We start from the raw sequence: 12,007 nt of genomic DNA, 5'->3' as shown, positions 1-12,007 counted from the left end.
GCCTTCACTCCCCATCACCCACTCTTTTCCTTTTCTTCATGGCACTTACCATTGTCTGAAATTATCCTTTAATTCATTGTTTGAACCTGGTTTGTTGGCAGTGTGTCCCCACTAGAATGTAAGTTCCACGAGAGCAGAGAAGCTGACTGTCCGGCAGTTCTCTAACGTGCACCCAGCTTCTGGAACAGTGGCGAGCTCAGAGCAGGCCCTCAATCAAGCATCTGTTGAATGAGCGCTTTGCGGGAGCCCAGAGCAGCGACCACGGGAAAGACGAAGGTCTGACTCCCACCCGTCCCCAGACAAGCGTTTCTGATGTTTCCTCCTGAGATGGGCAGCCGCACGCCCTTGGCCTTCACCTTGAGCTGACAGGCTGGTGTCTGCGGCTCCCAGAGGCTGGGCCGGATCTGTGGCCAGCTCCCACAGGAAGATGACAGCACAGCCCCCACCTGCACACACGCCAGCAACTGTCCTCAGCTCAGTTCTCCTCTGACAAACCTCGCTAGCGTCCTTGGCTTTTCACTCCTCAGGCTTGTGGCCAGGAAATGCGACTCCAGAGGTGAGCTCTTAGGAGTGCAAGGATGTCCTCTCCCTTTAGATCAATTGTTTCAGACAAAGTCTCTGGTTTTTATTTTCCCATCTCCATCCCCATAGCATCTGCTCCTTGGGAATGGTACTTGGACACTATTCCTAGACTCCTAAAAAACTTACCTTTGCCGATTCAGGTGCGGGGAGAATGTCCAGCTGTCATTGAGAGACCCCACCAAAACCAGCTTCATGAATCCCGTTTATGCATTTGCTACAACAAAGACACTAAGGTCACTGGCCACACGGACCCTAAGGGTCTACCACCAGAAAACCCTCCTGAGGACTTGCTCTGAGAGCTCAGGGTCAGAGGTGCCTCAAGCCCTTTACGGAAATGAGGAGGGGAAAAAGAGAAAACAAGGAGGAGGGAAGGGAAAGTAAATATGAGCTAGCAAAAAAAAGCGACCTACTTTGCCACTTTGATATATTGGTGTGTTTCTTCCTCTCTGAAATAATCATTTAAGTGTGCAACAAAAATTTATTGAGTGTCTACTATATACCAGGCACTGTCTGTGACACTTGGGATATGTCAGCGATCCAAAGAGACCACGATGCCTGCCCGTGGGGACTTCGTGTTCCAGTGGAAGAAAACAAACAATTACACAGTGAGCATATTAAATAGATAAGTGATTGAATTCATAATTCATAAATAGATGGATTAATAGAGAATATGTTAAAGGATATCTTGTTGCATAAAATATATAATATATGAAATATATAGTTTATAAGTAAACTATCCAATATGTTAGAAGGTAAAATGTGCCACCATAAAAGAAAAGATAGAGAGGGGCCTGCTGAAGGCAGCGGGAAGGGGCCGGCTCCAGAGCTCATCAGGAGAGCACTCAGGGTGGGCTGCATTGAGAAAGCGACACGAGCAAAAACTTGAAGGACGCGAGAGCATCAGTTCTATATAACGTCTCCCTTTCTTTTTGACATCCTAGAAGATCAGAAGAGGATGTGAGGTCAAGCCCAGTGCTCCAGAGGCCCGTGTGGTCTTTGTTCCCCAAGGAGGCAGGACAGGACAGAGGTTATAAGGACTTAAGTTCCAATATCAAACTAGATTCAAAGACCAGCGTCAGCGCTTACCAGCTACATGACTGTGGGCGTCATATTCCGTCTCTCTGAGCCTCAGTTCCCTCTACTTCAGAACGAAGATAATAGTGCACCTACCTCGCAGGGCTTTTTTAAGGATTAAATGAAATAATGTACACAAATTCCTTTGCCCGCAGGAAGAACCCAATAAAACTCAGCTGTAATGATTAAGCCTTGGTCTTGTCTCTCAGAGCGTATTTACATTTGCCTGGGTCCCGACTCCTCATCCTTATTGATATTTTAGCACTGTTTTATGGTTTCTGCTCCTGTGGTAAGCTACCTCAGATCCTCTGTGGATTGGGGTGAGTTATAAATAAGTAAGTAAATAAATAAAAATCTGGGTAAGGGAACATTTTCACCGAAGCAAAACATTTCATTACAAATAGAGTGAATTGCAAGTGAGGCCAAAAGCAAGAAATATTGACTCTAATCTCTAATAGTCCATCAAAAACCACCAGCAAGACGCTCTCTGGTTACTCAGACCATCTTTCTCTTTCCCAAACCCCTCTTCCTCCCCCCATCAAGAGAGGGCAAATGAGTCACATAAAATGACTCAATAAGCTTAAATTCTCTCAACCTCACAACTGCTCTGCCCTGGCCTTCATGGCACTCTCCCTCTTCCACGTCAGAGCAGAGGAAAGGAATCAGCGGAGTCCGTTTCCGTGGGGATGGGGTTAGGGGAGAGGGGTGCTGGCCCAGTGCACAGAGTCAGATGTAGGTTAGAAGCTCATCACTGCCAGTAATTAGTGAGCGCTGTGGCTGTGGGCAAGTCCCTGGACCTCTCTGGGCCTCAGGTTCCCGGTCGGCAATAACGGTGCCTCCCTCCTAAGGTGCTGGTGCAGAGGAGACAGTGCACGGAAGCAACACGGATAGCAAATATGTAAAGCCTTCAATCAACGCCAGACTTCCCTTCCTTAACCGCACCCCAAGGTAACACTCTGAAATCTTCAGTGAGACGTGTGCCGGGAAGAAATGGGGTGAGAAGGCTGGTTTAGGAACATTCCCGTGTGATGGAAGCTCCCTATCAGGAGCAAAGGAGAAGAATGATTGTTGAGCCTCTCCTACTTTCTAGTATATTCTCATGCTTCTTCCTCGCCATTACCCTTTGAGATGGACATTGCTATCCACACTCGACAGCTGGGGCTGGGCCCCAGAGCACACAGCTAGGAAGGTTCCAGAGGCAGCCCCGGCCTTCCAAAGCTGGCTTTATGAAGGGCAATGACTAGCTTGCACCACTGACGGAAACTGCGGAAACTGCGAGGTCCTGGACCCCCTTGGGCAGCATGCCTCTGCGACAAGAATCTGGGCCAGGCTGACGTGCTGAGGTTCCTAAGCCCCTCCCTCCCCTCCCTCAGCCCCCAAGGCCTTCCCTGCAGGGCATCCTTGCTCTAGGAGCCTGGGCTTTGCCATCAGCTAGAGCTGAAGTGGAAGCACATACGCCACTTCCGTCAACCGTAGGACCTTAAGCCAGTCACTTATTCTTTCCGGTTCCTCTCCTGAAAATGGGGATCTCAAAACGCCTACCTCCCAAAGTTGTCCAAGGTTACACGGAGTAGCACATCGAAAACACGCGAGGCGGTGCCTGGCACACAGGAAGCGCTCCTTTACAGGAGCTGCTGTTGCTACGCTGACGCCGTCTGGGGAAAGTCAGCCTTATGCTGAACCACAGAGACGATGCTCTCAAGAGGGGAGAGCGGGTCCTCGAGCCCCGGCTGGCATGTCCACCCCCGCTTGGTTGTCTGACAGGTGATCCACTCTCATCTCACAGTAACCTACTGGGGATAACGAGAAGCCTGCGCCGGGCTCTGTGCCCCTCCCAGGAAAAAAGACCAGTCAAGGCACAGGCCAGGCCTTCCACTTGGTGCCCTTGATCCGCAAACACGCACTGATGGTCCCTTCTGTGCCGGGAACTGGGGAGGGAGGAGACCCGGCCCCATCCCAGGAGTGCACAGCACACTTGGGAAAAAGACAAGGAGCCACTGTCGCAGCAGACAGAGAGGAATGAGGGCGGAGTGTCCCTGGGCATACAAGGGAAGGCTCCACGGAGGAGGGGGCATTTGAACTGGACCTTAGAAGTTAGGTAAGACTTGGGGAATGGCATTCCAGGCTGAAAGCACAGAGTGAACAAAGGCTAGACATGGGAAACTACAGGGTTTGTTTAGAGGGTTGGTTAGTCTGGTGAGACTAGAGGACTGACTGATGCCAGGAGACAGAAGTGAGAGCTGGCAATGAAGGGTCAGTGAGCCTCAGGGGTGGGGAAGACAAAATCAAGGTCAGGACTACTGGAGAAAAGTGGGGGAGTGGGCCTGCAACTTAAAATAGGATGGTCACAGAAGGCCTCTTTGAGGTGGCACATTTAAGAGGTAAAGGAGCAAGCCATGTGACTCTCTGGCGGAAGTTTCCAGGCAGAGAAAATAGCAGTGCAAAGGTCCTGAGGCCACAAGGTGGCTGCCATGTTGGTGATGTACTCAAAAGGCCAGTGTGACTGGAGCAGTGGGATGGGTCATCCAGTGTGACTGGAGTGTAGGAAGTGGGGCTGGAGAGTTAAAAGGGAGGCAGCTCATGAGAGGCCTTGCAGGCCCACAACAGGAGCTCCAGCTTTTACTTGGATGGGACCGAGAGCCACTGCAGGATTCCCAGTAAAGGAGCAGCATGATCTGACTTACGTTTCAAAAGGATCGCTCTGACTGCTGTGTAGAGAACCTTGGCAGGGGGCCAAGGGCGGAAGCTGGGAGCCCAGGAAGGAGGCTATTGCAGAAATCCAGGCGAAAGAGGACGGTGGCCGGACCCAGGATGGTAGCCCTGTGGTGGTGCGTGGCGGCTTCCTCATGTAAAAATGGAGCTTAGGATCCCGGCCCTGTGTGCACCCAACGCCTCAAAGAGCCCCCATCGCGATGGAATGTCAGGAACCTCCGGTCAGCGGGGGCCAGCCTGGGGAGTGTGGGATTGGGGGGCGCGTGGGCAGCTCTTTGTGCGTCCAGGCCCCTGGGGCCCACGAGAAAGCCCAGACAGGTGCGCGGCCCGCTGCTCGCGTCAGGAGGGCGAGACCTGGCGGAGGGAGGTCTTGCTCCCCAGAAACGGAACAGGGAAAGACGGGGAGGCGGGCGCCTCCCCCAGCCCTGGAGCGGGTCCTGGGCACCGGGCACTGTGTGCGCCCCAGTGTGCTAACCAGTCCGGTGTGCTCGCGCAGGTGTGGGCATCGTGCGGGCATCAAGCTGGGAGCGACACCACCCCCCCTTCCATTCATCTCCCCCACCCCAGCTCTGACCCCTTTGTCTCGCCCGCCCCTATCCCGCATCTGTCTGCCTGTCCATCCCGCACCGCTATCGGCGCGCGCGGCCCCGCCGGCGTCCCTCTGGCGGTCGCCGTAGCGGCGCAGCCGGGACCCGGGGCTCGCAGGTGGAGAAAATCATGAATGAAATGGATGCGGTGCTGGCGCTCCCCCTCCCTCCGGGTCCAGGCACCGCCGCGCGGGGGCGGCGCCTGCGGGACTCCGAGCACAGTTAGGGGAAGGGGTCGCCTGAGACCAGGGTCACGGATCGAGGGTCTGGGGTCCGGCCCTCTCCGGCCCGGGCGCTGCCGGGGCTCCCCGCCCGCCGCCCGCAGCCAGCCCCGCGGGCCCTGCGCAGTTCCCGGGGAGCGGCGCGAGCCGCCCTGGGGCGGGGCGGGGCCGAGGCCGGGGGCGCCCACCGAGCTGGCGCTGCGCCCGCCGCTCCGCAGCCGAGGCGCATTCGGCGGGGCGGCTGGGCCGGGGAGCGCGCACGGAGCGCGGGACGGAGCGCCGGGCGGACGGACCGACGGACGGCCGCCCCCGCACACGCAGACGCACAGAGCTCGGCGCGGCCCCCGTCACACACACACACACTCGCGCACACACAGACACACGCACCCTCGCGCGCGCACATCCTCCCGCCGGCCCGCCTGCCCGCCCGCCGGCGCCCGGAGCCCGCTCTGGCCGGTAAGTGCGGCGCCTCCGTGGGCGCCTTTGTGTGGGAGCCGGGAGGCGGAGGGCGCGGGGTCCCTCCCGGGCCGGCCCCGCAGCTGAGACCTCCTCCAGCCCACAGGGCCGAGAAGCCGGCGCCCGCCCCCGCCACGCCCCCATGGGGCTCCCGGCGCCCCCGGACTGGGGGAGGGGGCCCCCGTGCCGGGGAGGGGGCCCTGCGCCGGGCCGCGGGGAGGGAGCAGCAGCCACTCCCTACGAAGCCCTGCGCCGTTCCCGGGAGGGATGGGGTAGTGGTCCCGGGTCCGAGCCTCTGCAGCCTCGGCTGCTGCGCGGCTCTTGGCGGCATCGCGTCTCCGGGATCAGAAGCTCCGGAGGGAGGTTGGAGATCGTCGCTAGCCGGCCGGCCTGTAAACGCGGCTCGCAGCCTTCCCCCTGCTTCGCCTCCCCCGACTGTGAGGCTTGAACCAGCCGCTTCCCACCCACCCCCAAAATGAAAGCCCAGCGCGTCCCCCTCCCCCACCATGCCCCTTTTTGCTAGATGAGGCCCAGGCTCCTGCAGAACCTGGAGACTGCCCGGGTCCTTGGCCCGAGGGTCTTACCTTACAAGGATCCTGGGCCGTAGAGGACCAGGTGAACCTCAGGAACTCTTTTAAACCCCTCGTTTTACAGATGGGGAAACTGAGACCCAGTGCGGTGGCTTGACCAAGGTCACCAGAGAGTTAGTGGCAAAGCCTGCATTAGAATCTAGGGTCCCTGACTTTCCTCCTCATTTCCCCCCTACACAACTCGATCCTGTTCCCACTGAAGACCCAGAACCCCAAAATTCGTCCGAGTGTACCGGGAGAGTCTTTGTAATTCCAGCTCTACCCCCACTTGGAGCGGCAGGTGCCATTCATGTGCTGCCATCCTTACTGTAAAAAAAAAAAAAAGGGTTGGCCTTTAATTTGCCTCATTCGGCCTCAAAGGAGGGCTCTCTTATGCAAACGCTCTAGGTTTGGGATTTAGTTTGGGAGGATGAAGCAGCCCTGGACCTGAGACGGGCTTCCAGGGTATGAGTTCTGGTTCTCCCAGGAGTCACAGAGCCTGCATCCTCAGTTGGACCAGGTGATGTGGCATTCAAGGAGTTGTCCCCTTACCCCACTTTGACCTGACTGCATGCCTTCCCAGTCACTCTCCCTCCTCCTTAAGGGCCTAGGTCCCTTTCATCATCCCTTCGGGGAGGTCCCCAGGTCCTTCATGTCTGGCCACCTCTTCCTCCTTGATGTCTGTCGATCACAGCCTCTTGGTGTTGCTGACAAAGCGGCTGGGTTAGCTTCAGTGACAGCCTCACTAGGCTTGGATGGTGGCTCAAGGCAAGGCTCCCTCAAGGGCAGCTGGGTGTCCCCAGAGCTGAGCCCTGTGCCTGGTGCAGAGATGGTGCGCCGGGAGGTATGCTGAGGGTGTGCAAGCTGGATATGAGTGGGTGAAGTCGGTGGCCTTTGAGGAGACTCTGTCTGGTGGGGTAGTTGGCAAGGAGGGCAGTGTTCAGTCTCCAGGGGCCTGAGGCGCTTTTCTCAAGAGCCTCCTTCTTGAGTGGAGCAGAGCCAGGTGACTGGGTGGCAGAACTCCAGGGGCCAGCACTCACATTGTCGTCCACGGAAATGGCACTGTGCTCCCGAAGCACCATTTACATAGACTTCGTAATGCCTGGTGGCCCCTGGGTTTTTGCATGCAGTGGCCCCCACCCTGAGAGGGAAGAGGCCTGGGGGCCAGGCCCGGTCTCCTTCTCGCTGGCCAGACAGTTTCAGTAAACGCTCATGACATCCCTGGGTCTCAGTTTCTCCATCTGAAAAATAAGATTATCGGACTGGAGATTTTCAGGGTGTCTTTCGGGTCTGAAGTGCTGGGGAGGGAGGGGAGCCCTTCTTTATATAACTGCTCTGGCTCTGGCTTTCCTCTTCTGTTACCCTGTGAGGGAACAAGGTGAGATGAGATAATTTATGTAGGGTCCTTAAGCACAGTGCCTGGGGCATAGAAAGGCTCGGGAACCCGTAGCTATTAATATCATTAGGGCTCCAGCATTATGGATGTACCCTCCACTTCTTCCCTTCTCCACATTGCCCAAGGACATGGATTTGGGAGCCTCAGAGTCCCTCTCCCTCAAAACGTCCGTCCCCCACTGACCCAGTCCTGGACTTGGGGCTCAGCCCACGTGAGATAGCCGTGAAACACCTGAGCGTGACTGAATTTAATAGTTTGCATAGTGTCGAAGCTTTTCTTACACTCTGTCACTTATGCTTAATCCTCCTAACACACCCGTGACGTCAGTAGTGCTGTTATCCCCCTTGTGTAGATGGATAAGTTAAGGCCCAGAGTTGGACTTGTGCAGGGATCGTGTCGTGACAGTCTGAGCCACAGAGCCGTGCGCCAGCTCAGACCGCCCAACCCCAGGTGCTGAACTCTTTCTTCTATTGCCTGTGCTTCCCAAGACCTGTCCTGAAAGAGAGACATAAGCCCCCCGGGAGAGTTGAGGAGAAGGAGGGGTTTTATCGTTCTGGAAGACCGGGAATGGCTTCTGGAGAGGCTGGGTAGCATTTGTGCTGGGTCTGAATGGTTGGTACCGTAGAAGAAAGGAGGGGAGATATTGCAGGTAGTGGAGACAGCATGAGCAGAGAGAGAGCAGGCAGTGGGGGCTTCAAGGGCATGTGCAGAAACTGGAAAGTGGTTCATTCCTACTGGGCAGAAGGATAAAAGCGGAGCCAGGAGAAGAAGGAAGGCTGGGAGGAGGGTGGAGGCGGTTGCTGGGGTCATTGAGTGCCCAGCTGAGGGATTGGTGTCTGGTTTTTGAGTGGAGGAGAGACACGATCAAACCTGGCCGTTAGGAAACTCCCTCTGGCTGCCCTGTGGAGAAGAGACTGGAGGGGGAGGGCCTGCCAGTAGGGCACCCAGGTAGGAGGCAATGACAGTGGTCTAGACGACAGAGAAGGAGGATCTGGACTGGGCAGGGGTGAGCTAGGCTTGTAAGAATGAAAAGAAAAAGGAGTTGATGCAGGAGGCCACGGTGACACCGACACTAGCAGCGGGTTGGACGTGGGTGCTTGAGGGAGGGAGCAATGAGAGGTGATGGCACGGTTTTGAGCCTGAGGGGCTGAGGATACCATTCACAGAAGGAGCCCAGCAGGAGGGAGAGTGGGGTGCTTGTCAGTGGGGGCCACGGGTCTGACAGGGAGCCAGAGCGACTCCTGCAAAGCTGGCTCACCCAGCACTCCAACTGTCAAGAGCCGGTTTCTTTGTTCATTCATTCATTCTCCAAATACATCAACATCTGCTACGGGCCAGGTTGTTCTAGGCTCTGGGGATACATTGCTGAAAAAGATGAACTTCCTGTCCCAGCTCCACCAAGGGAGACAGAAAATAAAGTGTAAGCAGAGCTAGAACACTTCAAGGGGTGAGCAGTGCTCTGGAGAACAATAAAGCAGGGCGAGGAGTGACTGTGGGGGAAGAGTGGAGGAGAAGATTTGCCTTTAAACAGAACTGTCTTTAAGGAGGTGATATCTGAACAAAGACCTCAGTGAAGAGAGGAGGAGACCTGGGAAAATAGCATTCTAGGAAGAGGAGACCACCAGTGCAAAGGCCCTGGGGTAGGAAGAGCTTGGTGTTTTCAGGGAGCAGCAAGTGTGGCTGTAAGAGACAAGCAGAGAGGAAGGGTGGTAAGGAAGAAGGGAGGAGAGAGGGGCAGGGCCAGACCACGTAGGTACTTGTAGGTCTGAGGAATAAGAAACCACACAGTGTTAATGAGACCAGGAGAACCTGAGTCCTGCTGTCCTTGTTGTCTTCGTGCCTCGCAAAGCAAGCCTAGTGCTCAGCCGTGGCTCACTAAATAGTCATCGAATGAATGAGGGTTGGAAACAACCCTTTATTTATGCAGTTTCGTATCGTGGACTCACATGAACCACTCAGTAAGATCCTATGGCATAGTAAGGGCATAGTCAGCTGTGACGTGATCAAATGGTAAAGCTCGGATGATTTTCATGTCTGTGTCGTTATTCAGGTATGAAAATTTGAGTCAAACCCGCATATTTTACTCAGTATGGCTTGATATTATAAATACTGCTGTTGACTAAGACTAGATAGTAAAACATCCCTGAAAGGAGTGGAAACCAATTAAAATGGTAACATTTTTGGTCTTCCCTTATCCCCCTTTGGGCGCAAATACACCACCTCTGGCTTCATTTCAGATTTTCCCTTGTGCCCTCAGCCATTTCCCTCGTAGAGATTGTAAAGAAACTCATCTCTCTACAAAGGCCTGTATTTGCAGGACAAGGAATTGTCATCCTCTCCAGCAGATTGACAGAGTCCCTAAACGGCAGCGAGGGCAGTGGGGAGGGAGAAATTATTTATGGAAGTGTGTATGCTTCAGGCGCCTAATTAATTGTTTAAATGGATCTATAAGTGGGAATGGAAAACCTCCAGAAGATGCTAATCATTTCAAGCTTACACAGGGTATATGTGAACATTTCAAAACATATGGCAGCCTTTACCAAAAGTTTAACCAGCTCGCCAGGAAATACGTTCTTACCAGTGTGGGTCAGCGCAGCTGTCTGTGTGCAAGCACCCATGTTCAGCCCTAAGCTTACTCGTGACTCAGCGACCCGAGCCCAGATCCTTCTCTCTCCCAAACTCAGTTCCCCTCTCGGGGAGGAAGGGGTTGGGTTTGTGGGGCCTCTGAAGCACTAAGCTCTGTGGTCTGTGCTACCTCTAGGCCCACATTCTTGACTTCCTGGGGGACAGGGACGGCTGTCACAGTGTTGGGGTGTGGCTCCCCGTGGCACTCAGATGGTGTGGTGGATGGGAGGCAGGCAGGCCATCCTGTCACAGAGGAGATGGCATGCTCCTGTCAAGCACATGGAGCCACATGTGAGGCTGGACATTGTGAGGGGTCAAGATGACATGTGTTCTGAGTCTCCTTAGAATCATAGACTTTTTGGATGCCCTGGTCCAAATTCCGTCTGATTCCTTGTGTCTTGTTGCCTGTGGAAACTGGAAGCTCAGGTCAGCCCAAGAAAACATAAAACTAAAAGCCCTTTTAGTTTTTGAACAGTGTCGTCACCAAAAAGCTCTTTCTTACCTTAAACTATGGCATTATGGAAGATAAGGTTTCCCCCCATTCCTCAGCATCATCTCCATCTTTTCTGCCTCTGGTGAGATGTGGGGCGAGCACCTTGGCCACCCGTGTGTGGCAAAGCTCCAAAAGTCTCAGACTCTTAGACTCAAGAAAGCTTTTCCCACTGAACTGCAACACGTGGAATAAAAGGCACCATTCTTCCCGTGTCCCCTTGAACCAACCTTGACTCGAGCCTCTGTGCCCAGGGTGCGGCATGCTGGCCTGGGAAGGGGTGCCCTCGGGCGGGAGGAACGGGGTTCACAGTTGGCAGATATGTGAGGGAGCAAGCATCTTGTGAGAGTGTCTGACTTCAGGCTAGTGTAGGGGAGAGCTGTTTAGGCCCGTCTCCCGGTTCCCGTGATAGCAAAATAGAACCCCTAAATTGCCCTTCCTTTGCGTGGTAGGGTGGCTGTTGAAGTCCCTGGAAAGACGTACTAAGCTTCAACTTGTCTTTCTCAAGAGAAGAAGGGCTTCCGTCTCTCCCCAGCTCTCCGGAGGCCACTCAGGAGGGATTTGTGGCCCTCGTCGGGGGGGGGGGGGGCAGCACGTGGGTGTCTGCAGTCACCTCCAAAGATGGCATATTTCATCGTCAGCCTAAGGATGTTGCCCAGCCTCTGAAAAATAAATTACATTGAAACAAGAACACAGCCATTCTGAACAAATGTGAGATTAACCATGATTTTATGTACCGTTCTTTTTCTTCTATAGATCTGTGTTTTTTAATAGTTGAAATCAGTCCACATACAGTTTCATACCTGCGTTTTTCACTTAACAGTTTATCTAAACTTCTGTGTTCACACCTCATCTTCTTCTGGCCTCAATGGCTTTACCATGCTTTGCTTAATCATTTCTTTATTGGTGGACATCGTCAGTGGTGAACATTTTCGAGCACAGCTTTTCCGTCTCCGATTCCCAAGGTGTCAGTTTAAGCCTTCAGAGAGGGTATGACAGGACAAGGGGGGGCCAAAGAACGAGCAAGGGAAAGAAACATTGAACAGTGGACAGATGCACATTGACTTCACGGACGCAGATAACATGGCCCCTGGTCCTGGGGTGGAAAGAGAACAGAGGACACCAGAGCTGGAGCCAGGAGAGGATGGAGAGGGAGCTCAAGGCCAGGACACCAAAGTCACAGAGCACTGAGGGCGTGACGTCAGATTTCAGATGGAGTCCCTGCAGCACTTTGTCCATTTGGTTTGGGGTGCTTGTGAAAACTTATAGTGAAATACATAAAATTTACTATTTTA

General features: G+C 54.3%; 1 protein-coding gene and 1 long non-coding RNA gene across 9 annotated transcripts in view; one reads left to right on the top strand and one right to left on the bottom strand.

The window, feature by feature from the left end:
* The window catches only part of LOC139083997 (uncharacterized), a 51,338-nt gene extending 46,753 nt beyond the window's left edge, over nucleotides 1-4,585 (bottom strand). Inside the window, exon 1 of the long non-coding RNA XR_011541245.1 lies at nucleotides 4,341-4,585. This is a non-coding gene — a long non-coding RNA (uncharacterized lncRNA). The remainder of the gene's footprint in view (nucleotides 1-4,340) is intronic.
* The window catches only part of PTPN5 (protein tyrosine phosphatase non-receptor type 5), a 56,381-nt gene continuing 48,825 nt past the window's right edge, over nucleotides 4,452-12,007 (top strand). For 3 of the 8 annotated variants that reach the window (XM_070624468.1, XM_070624472.1, XM_070624476.1), the window contains exon 1: nucleotides 4,452-4,589. In XM_070624468.1, coding sequence (XP_070480569.1) covers nucleotides 4,511-4,589 — 79 coding nt within the window. In that variant the 5' untranslated portion in view covers nucleotides 4,452-4,510. Of the gene's footprint in view, nucleotides 4,590-5,388; nucleotides 5,633-12,007 lie in introns of those variants that run through there. The other 5 variants (XM_070624473.1, XM_070624474.1, XM_070624469.1 and 2 more) reach the window with 5 other exon arrangements.

This window comes from Equus przewalskii, chromosome 6 (assembly GCF_037783145.1).
Source record: "Equus przewalskii isolate Varuska chromosome 6, EquPr2, whole genome shotgun sequence".
Classification (NCBI taxonomy): Eukaryota; Metazoa; Chordata; class Mammalia; order Perissodactyla; family Equidae; genus Equus; species Equus przewalskii.
The sequence above is the reverse complement of the archived record's forward strand: the minus strand, read 5'-3'. Positions and strand labels throughout refer to the sequence as shown.